Here is a 24818-nt window from a genome sequence, read left to right on the forward strand (position 1 = left end):
CTGGGGGGTGGGAAGGGGGAGGTTGAACCGGTGTGTCTGCAGGAGGGAGGATCTGCCTTGGGGTGGCTTAAGGTGCATAGGTCCCCCTGGAGGTTGCGAGGTTGCCGGGTCATGCCATTGTGTCGGGCCCCACCATGAAGATAGTGACCCTCAACGCTAAGGGTCTCAATAATCCCATCAAACGCAGAGCCATTTTGTCATACCTGGAGAACTCGGGTGCTTCCATTTGTCTCATTCAAGAAACAAACTTACTCTCAAAGGACTGGCACAGGATACGTTCTCGCACCTTTCCACATCAATACTACTCCTCCACTGCAGATAAAAAGATGGGGGTTGCCATTCTGGTGGCCAAACACTTCCAGGGCTCGGTGGGGGAGAGCGTGGCGGAGGTTAAAGGTCGGCTGTTGGCTCATAAGGTCACAATGGAAGACATAACTATAATAGTGGGATCTCTTTATGTTCCCAACGCAGGGCAGGAATCCTCTCTTAAGGGTGCAGTGTCGGACATCTTACAGTCTCAAGATAAATATGTTCTGATAGGGGGAGACCTCAAACTTGTTATGCACCGGGACAGAGACAGGTCGGGGCACCGCTATGGCATGACTGGGGCGATTTCACTTGATGGGAGGGCTTGGTTGAGCCAGAGAGGGCTCTTGGATGTTTTGCGGGAGGTCCACCCCCAGAGTACTCAATATACATTCTACTTACACTTACACCACACGTATGCACGGCTTGACCATTTCCTCAGTACCTCAGAACTTTACCCGTTGATAGATGATGTGGAAATAATTCCTGCTGCACTTTCAGACCATGATGCCTTGTCACTCTCCCTCACAGACCCCCATACACATAGACCTAAGGACAGATGGAGGTTGCGAGAATCCTTATTACACAGAGATGAGGTGCTCCAGCAGCTTAGGTAAGGTATCACCGATTATCTCTCACTTAATCATCAGCCCAATGTCCCCTTTCCAGCACTGTGGGAGGCACTGAAAGCAGTGTGAGGGGGGAGCTGATAGCACTCTCCGCAGCTGAAAAGAGGGAGCGTGCGGAACGGATAGGACTCCTCACGGCCAAGGCCCCTAGGGTCTTGCGGCAATTAAAGGTGGCAAGGGTGCAGCTAGTGGGTTTAGATTTAGACCGCCCGGAATTTGCGGCATTGCGGCTTAAACACACCTATTATGTGGGGGGCAACAAAACAGTGCGACTTCTGGCAAGCAAACTTAGAGCCCGTACCTAACAAGCCAAGGTTACTACCATCCGGGATGCGAAGGTCGCCACCGACAATCAGATTGCTGATGCTTTTAGGGAGTACTACACGTCCCTGTACAGCAGGGATCAGACTGTAGACACAGCGAAAGAGGCCTATCTTAGTCAAGGGGCGACCACGGCCATCAACGCTGCCGGGGCGGCAGATTTGGGTGCACCTATCTGGTTATAGGAGGTCATCGGAGCGATATCTAGACTCAAACCTTTGAAATCCCCGGGGCCTGATGGCTTCTCGGCGTGCTTCTACTAGTCACTTTGCCCGTTGCTAGAGCCAATTTTAACCCGGCTCTTCAATTCTTTCCAGGGGCCGGACTCTATCCCTCCGGATTTGTTAGAAGCGGACATTATTGTGCTGCCTAAACCAGGCAAGGATGCCGCTCAATGCTCCGGGTATAGCCCCATCTCCTTACTAAACCTTGACTTAAAATTGGTCACAGGGGGCTTAGCTTACAGGTTGGGTCCACGTCTCCCTGGCATCATTGAGCCGGATCAGTCTGGTTTCATTCCGAACCGCAAATGTGGCGACAATACCAAGCGCCTCCTCTATCTTATTGATAAAACCCATTATAATCAATCGGATGCCATGCTACTATCAATTGATGCTGAGAAGGCATTTGATCGGGTGGACTGGGGGTTCCTAGACAAGATGCTAGCACACTTTGGCATTGGAGATCCCTACAGGGCCTGGGTCGCGAGTTGTTACGATAGGCCGAGGACATCGATCTGGGTGAATGGCACGACTTCCAGACCATTTGACATCCAGTGGGGCACGAGGCAGGGTGCCTTTTGTCCTCTCTCTTGTTCGCGCTTTGTGGAACCCCTCGCCCAACGAATTCAGGACAACCCTTACATCCAGGGGGTTTCCTTTGGGGGGGAGAAGCACGCGCTCAGTCACTACACTGATAATATCCTGGCAGCTCTGGATTCACCTCGGCGGTCGGTGCCCACGTTTTTATGAGAACTGGAAGCCTTCGAGACGGTGTCGGGTTTTAAAGTTAACACGGGAAAATCCATGCTTCTTCCCTTGGGTACCAATGCCTCAGGGCCCGTGCATACCCCTTCGGACTTTGGGGTCTTGCGCGTTTACCCAGAAATCCCTTACCTAGGAATAACTTTGACCCCATCCACAGAGAAACCAGTTTCCTCAAATTATGGGCAGCTCATCTCTCAAATTCAAGGAGATCTGCGTAGGATGCAACAACACTCGCTGTCCCTGCTGGGTCGCATTGCAGCGATAAAGATGTCCATCTTGCCCAAAATCTTATACGTATTCTAAACCATCCCAGTTGGGCCCCACACAGGAGCATACAGGATGCCATTCAACAGTTCATCTGGCCAGGGAAAAGGCCGCGGCTGCGCAGGCACTTATCCCATCGACCTCCAGACGAGGGTGGACTGGGTATCCCTAACCTACAGTATTTTCAGGCAGCCCAACTCCGGTATTTGGTGGAATGGAGCCGGCCTGAGTCGGAAAAGCAGTGGCTTTTTCAAGATTGTGCAATGGCACAAACTGCCTTATGGAGGATTCCGTTCTTGAGGCACGTGGATAGGCCGAAATATCTCAACAAATCCCTTGTAACGCGCACAATCATGCGGGTTTGGGATGCTGTCGCTTCCTGGAAGGGACTCACTACATTTCCCTCTCTGCTGACACCGCTGTTTGAGAACCTGGAATTTGAGCCTGGGATGTATAAGCTGGCCTTCCCACAATGGCGCACATCCGCATGTAGGTCCGCTGGCCACCTATTCGATCTTGAAGGCTTCATGCAATTGTCAGACATTATTCGGTACTATGACCTTCCCAACCCACACAGGTACCAGTACTTTCAACTTTGACATTGGTTGATGCATCCGGAGGTAAACCTGCTGGTGGGTCGGAAATTGTTGGCCCTCGAGAAGTGGCTTATCACTAAGGAATCCGATCGGAAACTAATCTCAGAGATCCATCGTATGCTTTACCCTGAGACCCCCACATCGCGCTCCGCGGGTCAGAAGCGGTGGGAGAGTGCACTGGGCAGGGCTCTTTCTGATCAGGAATGGCAGGCCATATACTACAGAGCAAACCACACTGCAAGGAACACTGCGAGTAGGGAGGCGGCGGTCAAAATAGTCACCTACTGGTACCTGACCCCGGTCCGTTTGAATAGGGATAATCCATGCCGGAGTGCTGATTGCTGGAGGGGCTGTGGGAAGGAAGGCACTCTAACCCATCTGCTGTGGCGTTGTCGGGAGGTGGAGGAATTCTGAGAAGAAGTTCTCAATGAAGTTGACAGACACTTTGACACCGAAATACCTAGGTTTCCAGCATACACACTCCTAGGCCTACCCACCAAAATTACTTTTCCCCTGAAATCCATTTGAGGCAAACATATGGGCCTGGTCTTGGGAGCAGCAGTACAGCACATACTATCACTTTGGGGCACACAGAAATGGCCGACCCACTTAGGGTGGCTTCACAGACTTTGGTACATAGCGGGCATGGAGCGTATCCAGGCTTCCCTCACCCAGTCCCTGTCAACTTTTGTGACCACTTGGCAACTGATGCTTGCACTCCTGTCGTCAGAATTCAATAAAGTTACATGCCCGAAATCCGTACGTTTGCTCAGGCTCTCTGACTCTCCTAATCCGGAAGGAAACACGAGGGGATAGGTGGATACTTGCTACGTATGGATGGACCCACAATGGGACTCCCTTGGGCACACCGGTTCTGGGTGAGGTGGGACGGGGAGGGGTCTTGGGGGTTCCTTTTTTTAGTTCTTTTTGGGAAAGTGAGTTTCCGCTAGGAGAACCTAGCTTATGCAGTGGCTCCATCGGCAATCCGGTACATTTAACGAACGAGCGGATCTCCCGTTGGTTCAGGTAGTTACTTGGAGGGCAGGTGGGAGGCAAGATAAGGCCCAGCTCGATTGCTGCACTATGTTCTGGAACGCAATAGAAATAAAGTTGACAAAAAAAACAGTAGTCTGCCCTGAGAGCTCCTGATTACATCCGGAACGGGGATCCCTCCATGTACCTTGCAGGAGGGCGCCCCCTCAAGTTTTGCTAATCAACTGCCCTGGAATCACCCTTTACAAAAATCAACCATACCTGAAAGGTTAAGATTGACCTTGTGATGCCTCTGCCTGAAGGGGAAAGCTCTTCGGGGGTGGGGGTTGGAGGTTCTGTGCTGGGAATCTGTGGGAGGGACAGAAAACTAAAGAAGAGGCAACTCTCCTTACCAGGGTGCTTGCTACCTAAAAGAAATGTAAATGTGTATAATTCTGTAATCAGCAAATGGAAAGGCTGCTTTGGAGTGAGTATAGGCTTTAACTGGCGGAGTCACGTGGAGCTGCACCGTGACAACCATTTATCCTTCTTGAGAGATAATTAAAGGGCGGTCCAACTGAGTTCTGGAGTGAGTCCTTTTAATGGACGCTTATAAAGATGTATATAGGTATAGCCTGATTACTTATTACTAAGATATATAGATATAAATAATGATTTACATTAGTTTATGAAACAGGCTGGGACCTCAAAGCACTATAAATACACAGGCTGCTACTCTCTGCGCCAACCAGGATTCAATTCTGTGACTCTCTGGTCACACACAGAAATCTGCACTGACTGCATTAGCCAACTGAGGTTTCACAATGTACAAGAGCACATTTTCCACCGATTTGTTTAACTTGCATTAATGTTTAATGTAATGTGTAATTTTTCATTTAACATATATATATATATATATACATATATATATATATATATATATATATATATATATATATATATATATATATATATATATATATATATATATATATATATATATATATATATATCCAATCTTGCCAAACTCATCCGATACGAAGAAGGCGCTGACACCATGAATCTCAATCCAAACTCGATTTATATATATATATATATATATATATATATATATATATATATAGTTATATGCAGTTACCTGATAGTGAAAAAATAACACAATAGTTACATTTCCTCGTAGTCACATCTTTGACCCCCCACCACCCCCTCACTGATCCAGCCCAAGGGCCCTCAAGATCCCAGTCCCCACACTTCCTTCTGCACTTCACCCTCTGCATGTAAATGAAGATGACCTGGGAATGCAGCCACAGACCTCCAAGGGGACACGCCTTACCACTAAAAGACCTCTGGCTTAGAGGGTGGTGGTAGTGAAAGTGAAAGTGAAAGGACAGTATCTACTGAGTTTTATTAAATTATGTAAAGTTAAGAGGGCAGAACACTTTGCAAGCTGCCAGAAATGGGAACAGCCTTGTTACTCACCTTCTGCGAGCCAGACTCATGTCCTGGGGCATCTCCTTCCTAATGGTGGAGGAGCGTCGCCCACTCGTCAGAGTCAGTCAGAGAAAAATAAATCAACAAGGAATTATTATAATTTTTTTTTTTTTGACTGATTCTGACTTGCATGCAGGGCGGCTGCTGGGTCATGACAGGCAAATGGTGACACTTAGAAGTGTGCATACATGTTTGGCTGGCCGTCCTAGGCCGGCTAAACATACATGCGTACTTCTATTTCTCTAACCCAGCTGTGTTCACAGTCGGGTTCGAGAAATTCTGAAGGCTCACGGGCATTGTCTGAGTGGCAGAGCAGACCACTCAGACCAATCCTGGCGCTGGTCTCCCAGAGCAGCACCAGTTTTAGCTGAGCAGCAGAGCGGACTACTCAGACCAATCCTGGCGCTGGTCTCCCAGTGAAGTGCCAGTATTGGCTGAGCAGCAGAGCAGACCAATCAGACCAATCCTGACGCTGGTCTCCCAGCGCAGCGCCAGTATTGGCTGAGCAGCAGAGCAGACCACTCAGACCAATCCTGGCGCTGGTCTCCCAGAGAAGTGCCAGTATTGGCTGAGCAGCAGAGCAGACCACTCAGACCAATCCTGGCCCTGGTCTCCCAGAGAAGTGCCAGTATTGGCTGAGCAGCAGAGCAGACCACTCAGACCAATCCTGGCGCTGGTCTCCCAGAGCAGCACCAGTGTTGGCTGAGCAGCCTCTGCATTCCCAGAGACTGCAGGGAGAGATCCAAGGCTGTGGGAGCTGTCAGAGGCTGCTAGGAAAAGCTACATTTAAAAAAATTATTTTTAACCCCCACGCCCGCCCTTCATTCCAATGCACACATATCTTTGTGTTGTGGCGGTATACCACTGCTCATGTTGTTAGATTGCATTTGGGAGCAGGGAATTCACAAATTCAAATTGTAGATGGACAGCTGTGAAAAAGACAATTTTCTACCATCAAATCTACATTGTAGCCCCTACGTGGGAATAAATCCCTTATATAGATATCTACCTTTCTATGGCTTTTATGACTGTATGTATTCTTTGGAAGGCACATTGCAGGCTCTTTACATGAAGAATTTCTGCACACAATTAAACTCCTATCTAACCTGGTACTGACTTGACTGACTATAGAAGGATGAGAGGCTAGTGCTTGATTTAACTACTTTTGTCTACTGTTGACACAATGATCTCAGTAGTAACTGAACAAAAAAGCAGCCAGGGGACCAAATGCTGCATTGCCTGGAGTAATCACAGTATCAGTATACCCACACTGACCACCTTTAATGGCTAGCTACTCATTGACCATACATTTAAAAACTTGTTTTCACAAATAAGAGAGGCAACAAACACATCTGATTATATTTTAGCAATGAGCGCAAATTGTGACTCGTAGGTCCTTGCCGCAGTGGTAGTTTTTTCTTTATTTTAATTCTTCATCCACAATAGAAAAAATGTAGCAGGCGCATTTTGCATTACAAAAGCTTCCTCAGGGCAATATTATTAGTTTGAGGGCAGTATTAAACAATCTGTTGTTTTTCCTTTCCATCCCTCTTCTTTAATCCTTTCTTTGTATTGACAATTTTAGGATAGAGGCACGGACGTAGCGCATTGCAGCAGGGTCTCTGTTGTAGTTCGTAGTCCTTCTCTTTTTGTGAGTTTCAATGCTTTTGTGAGGGGAGTTAGAGAAGGCTCACTCCCTTGTCTCTCTTTTTTTGTGTTTTTTCAATATTATCAGTTCGCTAGTTCTCCAAAAAGAACTCATAACACTACTTCAACAACTACAGTGGACCATATTGGATCGCGACTGTCTGTGCCGTACACATCCGCACTAGATGACCCCTCAAACCTTCAGGTAAGGGGGCCTTTGTGCTCACTGCGCCTTTGCAAAGTCTAGTAGAGAAACCGTGGATATAATACTATGAGATTTTTTATTTTCTTATGCACATAAATTATTTGTGAGGATTGACCACGGACTCCTGGCTTAAATGCATCCTTCGATGTTATGGCTGTTAAAGTGGAACATATTGACTGAAGCATATTTACAGACTTTCACTTTGGAAAATCAGTGAACTGATAATATTGCCCTGAGGAAGACATTGAAAGGCGAAACAAGTTGGCTGTGTTTTTTGTATTGTGGATGAAGAATCAAAATAAACAAAAAACCACCACATGCAGCATGATCATGGATATATCCGATCCTATGTAAGCAAATAGAAGGAATGCGCAATCGCTTAATACATAGAATATTGAACTGCCATAGGCTTGAACATAGTATGAAAATCAAACATATGCAGCCAAAGGTTTGTTTGTAATGTTCATGTTATGACAGTGATCACTGCATATGCAAACGTCCCTCTAAACGCTTGAGCCATAATGGCTATGTCCCTATACTGACAAATGGGGCAAAAATTAAGAAAAGTAGTTTTTCAGTAAAAAAGGCTGGCGATATATGTTGCTAGGAAAAAACATCAGGTAGAGTTATGGTTAAAACTGAACACTGCAGTAAAACAGATAAATCCCACTATTTCAGAGAAAACACAAGGTGGTGAAAACCAAAAGATTGCGTTAATTAGAGAAAAGAAATAGAAGCTACACTTCATAAAACCCAAAGCCAACCAAATCAGTTTAAAGTAGTCTCTCTGAAATGTCAGTGTGCTTTGGAATTGCCTCTAAAGGACTGCTATGTATGTGGTCTATGTAAGCGCTGATGCTCCAACTATTTCTACAGCAGCTATACCTTTTGTAGACCCACCTGTTGTTCCTGTTGTTGCGGCTGTTGTCGAAGTGGTTAATGCTGTTGTGGCTGCTGCTGTTGTAGCAGATGTTGGAGCGGTTGCTGCTACTGTTGTTGCAGCTGTTGTTTCAGCTGTTGTTGCAGCTGTTGTTCCTGCAGTCGTTACAGCTGTTGTTTCAGTTGTTGTAGCAGCAGTTGTGGCAGGTGTTGTAGCTGGAGTTGTTGCAGCTGTTGTTGCAGCTGTTGTTGCTGCAGTTGTTGCAGCTGTTGTTGCAGCTGTTGTTGCTGCAGTTGTTGCTGCTGTTGTTGCTGCAGTCGTTGCAGCTGTTGTTGCTACAGTTGTAGCTGCAGTTGTGACAGGTGTTGTAGCTGGGGTTGTTGCAGCTGTTGTTGCAGCTGTTGTTGCAGCTGTTGTGGCTGCAGTTGTTGCAGCTGTTGTTGCAGCAGTTGTTGCAGCTGTTGTTGCAGCAGTTGTTGCAGCTGTTGTAGCTGCAGTTGTGGCAGCTGTTGTAGATGCAGTTGTTGCAGCTGTTGTTGCAGCTGTTGTTTCTGCAGTTGTTGCAGCTGTTGTTGCTGCAGTGGTTGCAGCTGTTGTTGCTGCAGTGGTTGCAACTGTTGTTGCTACAGTTGTTGCAGCTGTTGTTGCAGCTGTTGTTGCTGCTGCTGTTGTTGCAGCTGCTGTCGTTGCAGCTGTTGTTACAGCAGTAGTTGCAGCTGTTGTAGCAGCAGTTGTGGCAGGTTTTGTAGCTGGAGTTGGTGCATCTGTTGTTGCAGCTGTTGTTGCTGCAGTTGTTGCAGCAGTTGTTACAGCAGTTGTTGCACCTTTTGTAGCGGCAGTTGAGGCAGGTGTTGTAGCTGGAGTTGTTGCAGCTGTTGTTGCAGCTGTTGTTGCTGCAGTTGTTGCAGGTGTTGTTTCTGCTGTTGTTGTAGCTGTTGTTGCTGCAGTTGTTGCAGCTGTTGTTGCAGCTGTTGTTGCAGCAGTTGTTGCAGCTGCAGTTGTTGCAGGTGTTGTAGCTACAGTTGTTGCAGCTGTTGTAGCAGCAGTTGTGGCAGGTGTTGTAGCGGGAGTTGTTGCAGCTGTTGTTGCTGAAGCTGTTGCTGAAGTTGTTGCAGCTGTTGTTTCTGCTGTTGTTGCAGCTGTTGTTGCTGCAGTTGTTTCAGCTGTTGTTGCAGCAGTTGTTGCAGGTGTTGTAGCTGGAGTTGTTGCAGCTGTTGTTGCTGCAGTTGTTGCAGCTGTTGTTACTGCAGTTGTTGCAGCTGTTGTAGCAGCAGTTGTGGCAGGTGTTGTAGCTGGAGTTGTTGCAGCTGTTGTTGCAGCTGTTGTTGCTGCAGTTGTTGCAGCTGTTGTTGCAGCTGTTGTAGATGGAGTTGTTTCAGCTGTTGTTGCTGCAGTTGTTGCAGCTGTTGTTGCAGCTGTTGTGGCTGCAGTTGTTGCAGCTGTTGTTGCTGCAGTTGTTGCAGCTGTTGTTGCAGCTGTTGTTGCTGCAGTCATTGCAGCTGTTGTTGCTACAGTTGTAGCTGCAGTTGTGGCAGGTGTTGTAGCTGGAGTTGTTGCAGCTGTTGTTGCTGCAGTTGTTGCAGCTGTTGTTACGGCAGTTGTTGCAGCTGTTGTAGCAGCAGTTGTGGCAGGTGTTGTAGCTGGAGTTGTTGCAGCTGTTGTTGCAGCTGTTGTTGCAGCTGTTGTAGCTGGAGTTGTTGCAGCTGTTGTTGCTGCAGTTGTTGTGGCTGTTGTTGCAGCTGTTGTTGCAGCAGTTGTTGCAGCTGTTGTGGCTGCAGTTGTTGCAGCTGTTGTTTCTGCAGTTGTTGCAGCTGTTGTTCCAGCAGTTGTTGCAGCAGTTGTTGCAGCTGTTGTGGCTGCAGCTGTTGTTACAGCAGTTGTTGCAGCTGTTGTAGAAGCAGTTGTGGCAGGTGTTGTAGCTGGAGTTGTTGCAGCTGTTGTAGCAGCAGTTGTGGCAGGTGTTGTAGCTGGAGTTGTTGCAGCTGTTGTTGCAGCTGTTGTTGCTGCAGTTGTTGCAGCTGTTGTTGCTGCAGTTGTTGCTGCTGTTGTTGCTGCAGTCGTTGCAGCTGTTGTTGCTACAGTTGTAGCTGCAGTTGTGGCAGGTGTTGTAGCTGGGGTTGTTGCAGCTGTTGTTGCAGCTGTTGTTGCTGCAGTTGTTGCTGCAGTTGTTGCAGCTGTTGTTGTAGCTGTTGTGGCTGCAGTTGTTGCAGCTGTTGTTGCTGCAGTTGTTGCAGCTGTTGTTCCAGCTGTTGTGGCTGCAGTTGTTGCAGCTGTTGTTGCTGCAGTTGTTGCAACTGTTGTTGCTACAGTTGTTGCAGCTGTTGTAGCAGCAGTTGTGGCAGGTGTTGTAGCTGGAGTTGTTGCAGCTGTTGTTGCTGCAGTTGTTGCAGCTGTTGTTGCTGCTGTTGTTGCAGCTGTTGTTGCTGCAGTTGTTGCAGCTGTTGTTGCAGCAGTTGTTGCAGCTGCAGTTGTTGCAGGTGTTGTAACTACAGTTGTTGCAGTTGTTGTTGCTGCTGTTGTTGCAGTTGTTGTTTTTGCAGTTGTTGCAGCTGTAGTTGCTACAGTTGTTGCAGCTGTTGTTGCAGCTGTTGTTGCTGGGACTGTTGTTGGTGCTGTTGTTGAGGTGTTCTGGGCCTGTGTTCCTGAGAGCAGTCCTGGAGGGAGGGGGGACATGAGAGAAAGATGAGAATGAGTCTATGTAAAAATGTCAAGCATTAACAGCACTGATGGGCAACAAGAAAGTTCACATTACCATGATAGCCTCACATGGGAACCTTACTGTCTGAAGAAGCCAGGCTATGTGCAAGGGATGGCCACATACCAGGGTATGACATGGGATGTGTGGAGTCACTATAGTGTTGTCCACTGACCGCTGCTAGGGCCGGGGAGGCGAGCAGACACCACACCGGATTTACTGAAGAGTTTCCGTAGCCTAAGACTGTCTTGATATATGCGAGGCCTTGTCTTACAGTATTAAGATTCTCCTTACTGGCTCAGCAAGTCTCCGACTCTCTTTTCTGATAGTCTTAACACTGCCTTAGACCTGAAACCTCCTTTGTAAATCAGTCCTCTGGTATTTACTTTGGGGTCTCACTGGGAACCCCAAGAGCACGGCTGTCAGTGTGACTGAGCACCAGTAGTTATAGTGTGGATTTGTGGGAAAATAGTGCCCATATCCTCTTATAACCATGTCTTTCTTGGACTCCAGTGCACATGTTTCTGCTGCACTCATATGCACTGGTTTGGAAATCTGTGCATGCGTATTGATGAAGCTGCATGTGTGAGGGAAGAGGGTGGTGGTCCCTGCTGTTGACGGCAAGTGCGCAAATGCTGCACAAAGTGACCCCCGAGGCGCTGAAGAGAGCTCTGCGCCGTTCTGAAGAAATTGTGCTGGGAGAAAGAAGAACGTCTGAACTTAGTGATTCCGTACTAGGCACTATGAGCTCAAGACATCATAGCTAGGAAACTCAGAGTGGTGACCACTGCTCGGTGTCTTTAGGCCCTGCTCCTGCCTGTATCTGTACTGACTGGGTACCAGTTGGATGCTAATGCCTGTAGAAGGCACAATGTCTTTAGAAACAGGCATGCAACTCCATTCTGCTCCTGCGCACAGGCACTGAATAGATATATCCCTGATAGGGCCCTATCATATGTTTGCATTTCATTCAGACCAAGGAGTGTTTTACATGAGGAATCCGTGTTTATTTTTGGAGGTGTGGTGTTACTCCTCCTCAGGGTCACCCTGGTTTGGGTAGAGTGGGAGAATATTCAATTCTGCTCACCGAGGTGTAAGAGGTTTTTAGACATTATTTCTGGGAAGTTTTGTCAGAGTAGGCCAGGCTGGCCACAGCATGGCCCTGTGTCTCTTTATTGTCCCGCATCCACAGACATTACCAGGGCACGCGGCTCTGAGACAGGGGACACAACGCTGATGGTCGCCGGACTCACAAGATTTCCCTCTATACCCTTGGACAGAGGATACTAAAGGGCTCATGTCTTCAGGGACCTGGCCCAAGGTCAGAAGGAAAATGTATATGCTCCTGGGAGCCAGATTCGCACCACTATTTCTCTTGCATGATCTCACATCCTGTCCATCGCTTTTTAAACCATCAGTCTTTCCCTGTAACCTTTTTTCAGCTGAACCATTGGGGAGCCTACAGCTCAAGTACATTTGTCATCTTTTATTGCTCTAATTTTAAAGGCCCTTTTGTTTTAATCAAATTCCCGCAGGAGGAGTTTTTTGAGGTAGACGTCTCAGAGGACCTTGTGATGACTCCTACCACATTTTGAGGTTTGGACTAAAGTAAACGTTTCTAGTGTAGAATTCCCAGACATCCACGGAACCCTACTATTAGTGATAAACTAATTCTTTTTACAGCTGTATGTCTGTACCCTCACATATACAGGAACCGTTGATGTCCTGATGATGACAACTTCTAATCTTTGGTGAGCCGAAACGTTGACAACATGTAAAGTTTGGACAACTAGAAATGCTCTCAAGAATTATTATACTTTTAATTGTGTTATATTTGGGGTTTGTACAACATCCCATTATATTGAGATTACCACATAACTTATTTGCAATGTGTTGTTCCTTGTTACAGTTTAATAATGAACTTCCTCCAAGTATATTACTTTTACATTTTATTGTGTGATTCAGTTGTTTCTAAAGTGTTCCTTAGCATTAAAAAAACATTTTTTGCCTAATGGGTGCAAACCAACTTATTCTGTCACTAAGCTGCCCATTGGTAGGTGGTGTTGGATGTTGCTAGCATTGGTAATGGGTGGCCACTGTCGGTAGGCTCATCTGTGTAAACAAATGTGATGTTTGGGGTTGCATGTTGCACAGTTTGGTCACAAGATCCTGTTCTATAGCTGTCCATCTAAGTGTCTCCTTAATACCACTGGGTTGGGCTTCTGTCCAGGCTGCAATTACCACTACTGGTGTAATATCATGTGATATATATTACTGCAGGAGGAATTCAGAATTTTTGTAAGGACTAATTCATCAGGTCAGACCTCAAGGAACTTCTCCTTAGAGAATGGCCTGGAATTTTTAATGACATAATGGTATCATTATATGCATTTTACTCCCTCTCCCCTCGTGGAAAAGTCCTTGCACAATTTGAAAGTGTTGTTCAATGCACAGCTCTTTCAAAAGCAATATGAGTGTATGGTCTCTTTAAGAAAGCAATATATGCAACTGCAATTCATGCTTCTCTTTTGCCTCTGCTTGTCCAATGGGCACATCTTAAAAAAGGCCACAGTCTGTTGAACCTATAGTAGGTGTGTACCTGTGCATGTGTCACTTGTAGGGGACAAAGACAGACAAAAGGCTGGAGCACAGCTTAGGGTCAGAGACCACCATGCAGTCAAGAGGTGACTGGAGAGCTGGCTGACTTCTGGGAACAGATGTGGGCTGTTCCTGCATCGTGATGTGGCGCTTTGTAAAGTACTTCTAAACTGGAGCAGGGTTGCGGCGCTCCTGCCATATATGTTGATTTTACTTCAGATCCTGGGTTCAAAGATGGGCAAGGCATGTTGCATGCTTTTTTGTTTCTTTGCACATCGTCTGTAGGCCTTGGCGGTGAACTTCGCTCGGTTCGCAGAGTTTGTGGAGTTTTTTGCACCACGCGGGGTTGGCGTTTTGCATTGGATTTTTTTCCCCGCTCGCGAGTGCGAACGATAAGTATGCAATTGCGAACTGTAAGTTCACGAGCGTGAGCACAAGTTTGCGAACTCCGCCCAGGCCTAATTGTGTCTTGGAGGCTATTGTGGCCTCTGCACACAACATTCAAGCAGGAACTTAGGAGGTCAAGGCAGAACCCAAAGGGAACTTGCATCAACCTGCATTAAATCGGAAGAGTTTGCAACTCTATTTACAAGCCCCTTGCTCTGCCAGTGCATCACTTTTTGCTGTATTAAAAGTGACCCAGTGGTGACTGGTAAATAAGCCCCCTAGTTTGTAGATTGGACGCAGAGTTACTTGTCTGGAACAAACACCTAGTGTGCAAAAAGGACATGGAGTGACGTCACCAACACAAAAACCTAGTGCAAGGACGGGTCCTGGAGTGACGTAACCAACATAAACATGGGTGTGGGACACTGCGTGTTGCGTGCACCTCAAACATTCAATGCACAGATGGGACATGGAGTGACATTACTGCCACAAACACCTACTGAGTGGAAGGGACACAGAGTGATATGTCTGCCAGAAAAACATATTGGGGCAGATTTACAATAACAGGTGCATCCCTACAGATCAGCAGGGCTGCGCTAGTTATTTTGCGTGACATTAGGAACCTCTTGCGCCACCATGGATGCGCCGTATTTACAATGCGGCGCACCGTGGTGCAAAGACAGACAAATGTGTGACGCATCTGCCAGCGTATAGGAGACGTAGTGCTGGAGTTGTGTCACAAGCGCGACGCAACTCTAACACTGCTCAGGGCGGCCCATACTGAAAGTGCTGCGTCACTCCTTACGCCTGCTTCAAGCAGTTCAAGCAGGTGTAAGGTTTTTCCGCTGCAGGACGTAAAAGTGACTCCGTGAAATTTTGTTGATTTCACTGCATCGCTTTTACAGGTCTTCCTTGCGACGGAACACCCACAGTGCATATATTATACCTGACGCAGGTATAATGTAGTGCAGGTGTTTACAATGTGATGCATCTCACTAGATGTGTCACGTTGTAAATCTGTTGCATGATGGCACATTGTTTACGACGCCGCTGCCTCACAGAAGTGATGCAACAGTGTGCTATGTCTGCCACAAATATCAAGTGTGTGTATGGAACATGGAGTGACATGTCTGCCACAAACATCTAGTGTGTGTATGGAACATCGAGTGACATGTCTGCCACAATCACTTAGTATGTGAATGGAACACAGAATGATGTGTCTGCCACAAACAGCTAGTATGTGGACAGGACATGGAGTGACATGTGCACCACAAACCTAGAACCTGACATGTCTACCACCTACCTAGAACCTGATTACGAGTTTAAGGGTTATTTATTGCACATGATAAATAACGATACCACAGAGTATATTATTTGTCACGTGCGATAAATATCACCTATCATGAGTTTGTGGGGAATACCATGTGAATTCTGGTGTTTAATGCACCAAAATCTGCATGTTACGGTAAATACCGTACAGTTTTCCCTGTTAAATTTCAACAGGTTTAACCTGCCAAAATCTAACAAGAGCTGAGGTATTTAACGCATTGGATAATCATATTAAGAATACTGGTTGGAATTTAATGGCTCACCCGTAATCAGGGCCCTAGTGTGAAGACGAGACAAAGAGTCATATGTCCGCCACAAACATCAAGGTCCATATGTACGAAGCATCTTACAGGTCATAAATGGCCCATTGGGCTGTTTGCGATCGGTATAATGCATTTTGCCATTTACCAACCCTATTTTCCAATGGTAACCTATTACCTATTACCGACTCGCAAAATAGGGTTTGTGAGAGCCTATTAGGAAGGGGCGAGTGAAGGGTTTCCCTCTTCAATAGCGAGTCACAAGGGTATGTAGGAATGATGTGCAAACGAGAATGTAGTTGCAAAACATTCCTACTTTCCACCAACTTCAAGTTGGTGGTAACCCAATCGCAACTTTGTGAATGTGCCTACTCTTATGAAATGAAAAGGTAGCTTTTCGTTTTTGTTTTTGAAATGGATCCCGTTTTCCTTAATGGAAAAGGGGTTGCATTGCAAAAAAGAAATAGCTTTATTTAAAAAGTAATCACGACATGGTGGCCTGCTGACCCCAACAGGCCACCATCCTTGTGAGTTAAGGGTGGGCAGACATTTCCATTCCGCCCACGGAATGGGCGGAGATTTGCCCCTTCCGCCTTCCGCAAAGAAGGCGGAAAAACAAGCAAATCTCTGCACAGTCGGGGGCGGAACGGAAGTTGCGCCTTCTTCTTGAAACTGCGCATGGGCAGGCTCCCGCGCATGCGCAGTTTCAAGAAGAAGGCGCGATAGACCGGGAAGATGACCACCCGATAAGGTAAGTGTTATTAAATCTTATTTTTGGCTTTAATCTGTTTAATATTGCGGGCCGGAGGCAGGCGGGAGGCGGGTGCCACGAAACGGAAATTTGCGGAGAGGCACGCAGATTGGTTCAATCTCCGTGCATCTCCGCGAAAGTCCCTTACGCTACTTCCGCCCACCCCTACTTGTGAGTGTAGGCCAATACCAATGGGTCGCAAAGCGAGACATACCTCATAAATGTCAATGAGGTAGGTCTATTTGCAACCCAGTGGGAATTGCAAAATGTGTCGAAGACACGCTCTGTGCATGGGTGTTTGCGATTTCCTGTTTGCGAATCACAAAATTTTGCATTTAGAAAATCACAAACTGATTTTTTGGGACATCTGGCCCCTAGTGTGACATATCCACCACAAACATCTAGTGTGTCGACTGAACACAGAGTAACAGAGGAAGAGGGGGGACCTAGGACGCACCCAAAATAAAATGATAATAAAAGAACTTACCTGTTCGACGGTCCGACACTCCTCTCTGTGACCAACACCGTTTACTGCAGGCATAGGCTCCCAGAATCCCCTGGGCTAACCCTGGAGCTGATTTCATGCTGCATAAAATCAGGATTTGCCTGCGTGCCAATGTTTTGTACTCTCAGTGAGTCTGGGAGCCTGTGCCTGCTCTCTCCAACCCGGCGATGCAGCTCGGATTGGAGAGAGCTTCAGTGCTCATGATGGATTGGCCAACTTCAGACGGCCGGGCAAAACGTCATGCACACTGACAACCAGTGCACCTACCACTCCCCCTCTGCCTGTCATTCCTATGTCCCCACCCACTAGATGACGATAAGGAGAAAAATTAAACAATGATAAAACAGGTTAATTATCATTTTATTTTTTATTTTTTTGACTGCTGGCAGAAGAGAAGCCGCCACTTCCCATTGTACACCACTTTGCTGCAGAAAACTGCATTCGTGGAGGGCCTTATTTACAAGCTGCATTAAGCTTAGTGCCGCCATGTAAATATGGAGCAGGGCACAGCGTCACCTGGGCATCTGAAAAGGTGACTCTCTGGTGGCACTATGTTGATATGCCCCTAAGTTTAGGACTTTTGGTATTCACAAAGGCACGTTACGAGTAGTATCTTTATGTTCACACTCGAGCGGAATCTCCAAACTTTGGATAGAATCTCAGCCCTAAGTGTGGGAATTCCACCCCGCCCCAGAGAGGAATCTCCAACTCCATCCCAAGTGTGCAGACTCCACTTCGGGTGTGGAGTGGATCTCCGCACTTGGGCAGAGATTCCACCCGAGTTTGAACGTAAAGATAATAATCGTAACTTACCTTAGTGAATACTGAAAGACGTAAACTTAGACTTTTGGTCTAAGTTTACCTTTGTGACTACCGAAAGTCGTAAACTTAGACTTTTGGTCTACTTTTACCTTTGTGAATACTGAAAGTCGTAAACTTAGACTTTTCGTCTAAGTTTACCTTTGTGAATACCGAAAGTCGTAAACTTAGACTTTTGGTCTACTTTTACCTTTGTGAATACCGAAAGTCGTAAACTTAGAATTTTGGTCTACTTTTACCTTTGTGAATACTGAAAGTCCTAAACGTAGACTTTTCGTCTAAGTTTACCTTTGTGAATACCGAAAGTCGTAAACTTAGAATTTTGGTCTACTTTTACCTTTGTGAATACTGAAAGTCCTAAACGTAGACTTTTCGTCTAAGTTTACCTTTGTGAATACCGAAAGTTGAAAACTTTAACTTTTGGTCTGAGTTTACCTTTGTGAATCGGGCCCCAAGAGTGCAGACAGGACACGGAGTGACATCACAGCCACAAACACCTAGTGTGCAGATGGGGCACGGAGTGGTGTGTCCACCACATGAAGCTGGTGTGCAGATGGGTTGCAGAGTGATGTATCCACCACAAACACCGACTAGGGAGAAGGGTGCAGAGTGACATGTCAGCCACAAAAACATAGTATGTGGGCGGGACACTGAATGATATTGTCACCACAAATGCCAGGTTGCAGACACGCCTGGCCTCCACAACGAACTAGTGTGCGGGCAGGACCAGAGTGCTGCTGCGGCCCCAAACAGTGTGTAGACAGATGACTTGCGCTGCCTTGTGGTACTCTAGATTTACTAAGCCACATAGGGCAACACAAAGTGGCTTAGCATGGCTTACTAAATCTCACTGAAGCTGTTGCATTGCCTTGTGCCACCCCGCGTGATGCAAAGGCAGACACAGAGTGACATGTCCTACACAAATACCTAGTGAGCGTTCGGGACTCGGAGTGACATGTCTAAATTCTAGTGTGCGGACGGGACACAGCGTGACAGCACACCCTAGGACACAGAGCAACATGGTCATGACAAAGGGCCTGTGTGCATATATGACACAGAGTGACATGGCTGTCAGAAGTGGGCAGCACGCAGATGTGTACGGTTGGCATGGTTGTCATGAAAAAAAGCTCAAATATGAATGTGACAAATTGTGATGCAGCTGATACAAACAGCCAGTGCCCTGCAAGGACACAGCATGACATTACCGCCAATACGAACCAGTGTGTGAAAACAAACTGAGTGACATAGACGCCACAAAGAGCCAGTGTGTGAAAAAGCGCTTACCTGACAAGAAGAGGGCAATCAAGGCGCTTCTGAGCTTCGGCCCCCTCATTGTAAGTGTGAATCTCAGATGCCTGCAGAGGGGCATGGGTGCAGCCCTGCAAAGGAAGGAAGGGAGGTCGTTACAAGGTGATTCTGTGCTCATGCACCTGCTGGGAGAGCACGCATAAGCAGACAGCACGCACAAGCAGACGGCACGCACCCGTGCAGTGGCAACAACTGCAGGGGGTCCACTGTTGGGACAGAGGGCACACACGCCCAAACACGCACCCACAAGCAGACGGCACGCATACGTGCAGAGGCAACAACTTCAGGGATTTCACTGCCATGAGAGAGGGCACACACGCACAAACACGCACCCACAGCAGACGGCACGCACACGTGCAGAGGCAACAACTGCAGGGAGTCCACTGCCGGGAGAGAGGGCACACGCGCACAAACACGCGCCCCCATGCAGACGGCACGCACACGTGCAGAGGCAACAACATCAGGGACTCCACTGCTGGGAGAGAGGCCACACAAGCACAAACAGGCATCCACAAGCAGACAGCACGCACACGTGCAGAGGCAACAACTGCAGGGAGTCCACTGCCGGGAGAGAGGGCACACACGCACAAACACACGCCCACAACAGACGGTACGCACACGTGCAGAGGCAACAACTGCAGGGTGTCCACTGCCGGGAGAGAGGGCACACACGCACAAACACGCGCCCACAAGCAGACGACACGCACACGTGCAGGGGCAACAACTGCAGGGAGTCCACTGCCGGGAGAGAGGGCACACACGCACAAACACACACCCACAAGCAGACAGCACGCACACGTGCAGAGGCAACAACATCAGGGACTCCACTGCTGGGAGAGAGGCCACACAAGCACAAACACACGCCCACAACAGACGGTACGCACACGTGCAGAGGCAACAACTGCAGGGTGTCCACTGCCGGGAGAGAGGGCACACACGCACAAACACGCGCCCACAAGCAGACAGCACGCACACGTGCAGAGGCAACAACTGCAGGGAGTCCACTGCCGGGAGAGAGGGCACACCCGCACAAACACACGCCCACAACAGACGGCACGCACACGTGCAGAGGCAAAAACTGTAGGGAGTCCACTGCCAGGAGAGAGGGCACACACGCACAAACACGCGCCCACAAGCAGATGACACGCACACGTGCAGAGGCAACAACTGCAGGGAGTCCACTGCCGGGAGAGAGGGCACACACACACAAACACATGCCCACAAGCAGACAGCACGCACACGTGCAGAGGCAACAACTTCAGGGAGTCCACTGCCGGGAGAGAGGGCACACAAGCACAAACACGCACCCACAAGCAGACGGCACGCACACGTGCAGAGGCAACAACTGCAGGGAGTCCACTACCAGGAGAGAGGGCACACACGCACAAACACACGCCCACAACAGACGGCACGCACACATGCAGAGGCAACAACTGCAGGGAGTTCACTGCCGGGAGAGAGGGCACACACGCACAAACACGCGCCCACAAGCAGACGGCACGCAAACGTGCAGAGGCAACAACTACAGGGAGTCCACTGCTGGGAGAGAGGGCACACATGAACAAACACGTGCCCACAAGCAGACGGCACGCACACGTGCAGAGGCAATAACTGCAGGGGGTCCACTGCGGGGAGAGCGGGCACACACGCACAACCACGCGCCCACAAGCAGACGGCACGCACACGTGCAGAGGCAACAACTGCAGGGAGTCCACTGCAGAGAGAGAGGGCACACACGCACAAATACGCACCCGCAAGCAGACGGCAAGCACACGGGCAGAGGCAACAACTGCAGGGAGTGTACTGCTGGGAGATAGGGCACACACGCACAAATACGCACCCGCAAGCAGACGGCAAGCACACGTGCAGAGGCAACAACTTCAGGGAGTCCACTGCCGGGAGAGAGGGCACACAAGCACAAACACGCACCCACAAGCAGACGGCACGCACACGTGCAGAGGCAACAACTGCAGGGAGTCCACTGCCGGGAGAGAGGGCACACACGCACAAACACACGCCCACAACAGACGGCACGCACACATGCAGAGGCAATAACTGCAGGGAGTCCACTGCCGGGAGAGAGGGCACACACGCACAAACACACGCCCACAAGCAGACGGCACGCAAACGTGCAGAGGCAACAACTACAGGGAGTCCACTGCTGGGAGAGAGGGCACACATGCACAAACACGTGCCCACAAGCAGACGTCACGCACACGTGCAGAGGCAATAACTGCAGGGGGTTCACTGCTGGGAGAGCGGGCACACACGCACAACCACGCGCCCACAAGCAGACGGCACGCACACGTGCAGAGGCAACAACTGCAGGGAGTCCACTGCCGAGAGAGAGGGCACACGCGCAAAAACACGTGCCCACAAGCAGACGTCAGGCACCCGTGCAGAGGCAACAACTGCAGGGAGTCCACTGCCGGGAGAGAGGGCACACACGCACAAACACTCGCCCACAAGCAGATGGCACGCACATGTGCAGAGCCAACAACTTCAGGGGGTCCACTGCCGTGAGAGAGGGCACACACGCCTAAACACGCACTCACAAGCAGATGGCACAAACACCTGCAGACGGAACAAGCATTTACAGGAGCGCACTGCAACTGCCTGGAGAGAGGGCACGCGCGAGCACACTCACACGCACACAATCACGCAAGCACATTCGCACGTACGTGGGCGCGCATATTGCCACTCACTCGCTCGTACACTCGCACAGACACACCTTCCCCTACAGGGAGCAGTTACCTCAAATATTAACCCACTTGCAGCATCGAGTAGCGGAGTGCAAACACAAGACCCAACAGTTCTGCAAGGCAATAGTATCAGCACAACACAACAATATCCACACAATAAAGGGATATTCACAGACGAAACCGGTCAACGAGGTACAGCAACGTGCACCATGAGAGAGAGAGAGAGACGTGTACGTTAGCCCACACCTCGAGTAATCCATTTCTTCATTAATTTTTTCATTCATATTTATGCTGCTCAGACATTACCCAAAGGTGCTAGAGTGCCTTACAGGAGAGATATTTCGTTGCATGCAAGTTATAGATGGTTTAAGATAAACAATTCAGCCATAAGTAATTACAGGGTTAAGAACACAACTAGGCAGATCATTACATACAACAGAAACTGCAAAAGCCGTAAGAGGGCCGAGGTGTTATACAGGTTGTGCTAAAGGTATGTGTAGTAATCCACGCATGAAGCTTTATATAAGTTCATAAAGTACTCTTAATGGAGTACAGATATCATGCAGCAACCCTCAGCTGTACAAGTCAATACTGGTTAACATTGGAACATTAACTGTGATGCAATTCCACTGCATCATGGTTGCATCATACAATTCTAAATATTACACAGTATGTATGTCTGTGTAAGGGTTGAGGGGACATTCAGGATGGTCAGAAACCGTAAGAGGCCCGAGCTGGCATACAGAGTATACACAGTTTTTAATGGCCGTACCAATAGATGGATGTTTGACTGGGTCCCCAGTAACATCCTCAGGAGGAATAACTTCTCCCTTGTCAGAAAACGTGGTAAAATGGTCAACCCATTTCTCCTGCTGGATGTAATAACAAGGAGTAGTACCACCATACAAGCTCCCATGGGCTATAATGTGCCAGAACGAGCGATTATCATTACACCCGGCAGCAGCCAGCAAGTCCTGCCAATTCGTATCGGCCCAATCAGGCTTAGATCTAGGGAGGGCAGATTTATATCTATTTCATGCCAGTACCACATCTAGGCAACCATCCTCTCGGACGTTCTTTCCGTCCCTTGGTGCTAAGCTATGGAATGCTCTACCATACTCCATGCGTGCCATGGAGAATTACATGGTCTTTCGCAGAGCTATTAAAACCCATCTCTTCACCACAGCCGCGTGCTTTTTCTGACTTCCAGCCTCTATGTTCGGCTTCAGCACTGGAACGTCTCTTTGCTGAGGCAGCTGTGCGCTATACAAAACATATTAACATAACATAGCCATCTACAACTCATGCTTAGCCTGTTGGCACTCGAGGTTGAAGCATATACATTGCCTCCTTTCAATGAGTTTCTTCCCAGCTGGTTTTGTTTGAAACACAGCTTTCAATGCCTCGAACAATTCTCCATGGGCTTTTAAAATTAGCTCAGGTGATAAGATGTCTTTATCTACATTGGTAAAATATTGTAAGAATAAATCGTATATCTTTGAATGCAGTTTGCTATCCTCCTGGATCTTAGGCCAAGACATTCTTCTAACATTGTTTGTTAGTAGGGGTTCTTGTGGTGTTGATTGCCTTCCTTTTGAAAGGAGTACCTCCCATAGTTAAAATCAGGGGGTTGTGGTCGCTATTGGGCCGAAAAGGAATTATGATGTCACCCACCAGTTGCCAAATTCTAACGTCCACCAGGATGTAATCAATAACACTAAGACTAAAACCTCTCTTGACGGTAGTCTGCCTGTCCAGGTCTGATCGAGTCCTATCATTGCAAGCTCGTAGGCTCTTCCCAACAATCAGTGACGTAAGCTGGAAGGCAGCATTAGTAGAGTGATGGCAGCCTGCTCTATGTGTTAGGTTGAGGATTCCTCGGAACTCATCTTCGTTCTCGGTCAGAATACTGATTAAAGGAGATGGTTCAAACGTAACATTGAAACCCCCTGCTACCAAAATGTAGGTCTGGTGCTGAAGAGTACCGATCAGATCATCTAACATAGTCAAAACTGGTGAATCGGTCCCTTTGGAAACAGACCTAACGTAAACATTGAAAATAGTCAAAACTAAGTATAGAGGAAAAGTTATCTGGATCCCCCTTAGATCATGTGATTTAATCAGCAACTGTTTCTGGGCACAAGCAACGGGATTCTTTACAGAAATGTCTAGGCCTCCGCTGGCTCTTCCTGATTTTTTTGGAGCTGGTGCTGCAACACTATGGGGCATATTATCAAGGACAAGCGATACATTATCGCCGCTTTATCGGCAGTTTCCTGCCTATAAAAGCGGCGATAATGTATCGCCTGTCCTTGATAATATGGCCCTATATGTGGTGTCGCCATCAATAAAATAGCCTGTCACCAGCCCATGTCTCTTGGAAGATGCAAATGTAATTTCCTTCAATAAAAGTAAACCACCCTGGGTCAGAGATTTTGAGTAAATCCCTGCCAAATTTCATGAAATAATGGACAGGCTAGAATGAACTTCAGGGTCTACCGCAACAGTACAAAAAGAGACCCCGCCTTCAAATTTGTAATTAGCATCAATGATAAAATGAACTTTATAAGGCCATTACTAGTGATTTTTTTTGAATTAAGAGAGGTAGTAGATGAGACATCACTGGGCTTTTTAAATGAAAAAAACATTGTCGATTGGCATGCATTATTTGAAGATTGCCCTGGGGGAAGGAGATCCTCAGGAACAGGAGTAACCTCTTGGACAATAAGATTCTCAGTAAATGGAGCAATGCTTACAGCCACTCAGGGCAGTAGAACTGCACATTTCAAGAAAGTGACACGATTTAAACTCAGCATCAGAAGAGTTGGTGCAAGACCGAAGAGTTGAAAGGCTATCGGACCCAGTTCCAGTCTGTCTGTAAGAATCCTCAGGTCTTGAAGGTATTTGTTGGGGTGCAGGATGAGTGAATGCCTCAAGTCAATCGAGTTATCTGTCAGTTGTGTTAGCATACTCGCTCTATGCTGGGCCAGAGAGCAGGTCACTGCCGGGTCTACAATATTGAAACTGAAAGCTAGAATTGTTGGTTGGCAATTATTCCCTGTAGGTAGGCGCGTATTTAACAACAACCACATGAAAGAGATCAGGCATTCAGTTAGACATTTTTTCAGTTTATGACTTTATAAACATATGCCCTTTCACTGAATCAG

At 47.8% G+C, this 24818-nt stretch overlaps 1 protein-coding gene across 1 annotated transcript in view; it reads right to left on the reverse strand.

The window, feature by feature from the left end:
• The window catches only part of LOC147740890 (uncharacterized), a 41685-nt gene extending 18030 nt beyond the window's left edge, over nt 1-23655 (reverse strand). The window contains exons 1-3 of the mRNA XM_086925040.1: nt 23259-23655; nt 9810-10951; nt 8862-9758 (exon numbers count right to left, since the gene is read on the reverse strand). Coding sequence (XP_086781166.1) covers nt 8862-9758; nt 9810-10951; nt 23259-23655 — 2436 coding nt within the window. The remainder of the gene's footprint in view (nt 1-8861; nt 9759-9809; nt 10952-23258) is intronic.
• Nucleotides 23656-24818: the final 1163 nt, after the last annotated feature.

The sequence above is a fragment of the Lissotriton vulgaris genome, chromosome 1_1 (genome assembly GCF_964263255.1).
Source record: "Lissotriton vulgaris chromosome 1_1, aLisVul1.2, whole genome shotgun sequence".
In the NCBI taxonomy this organism is placed as follows: domain Eukaryota; kingdom Metazoa; phylum Chordata; class Amphibia; order Caudata; family Salamandridae; genus Lissotriton; species Lissotriton vulgaris.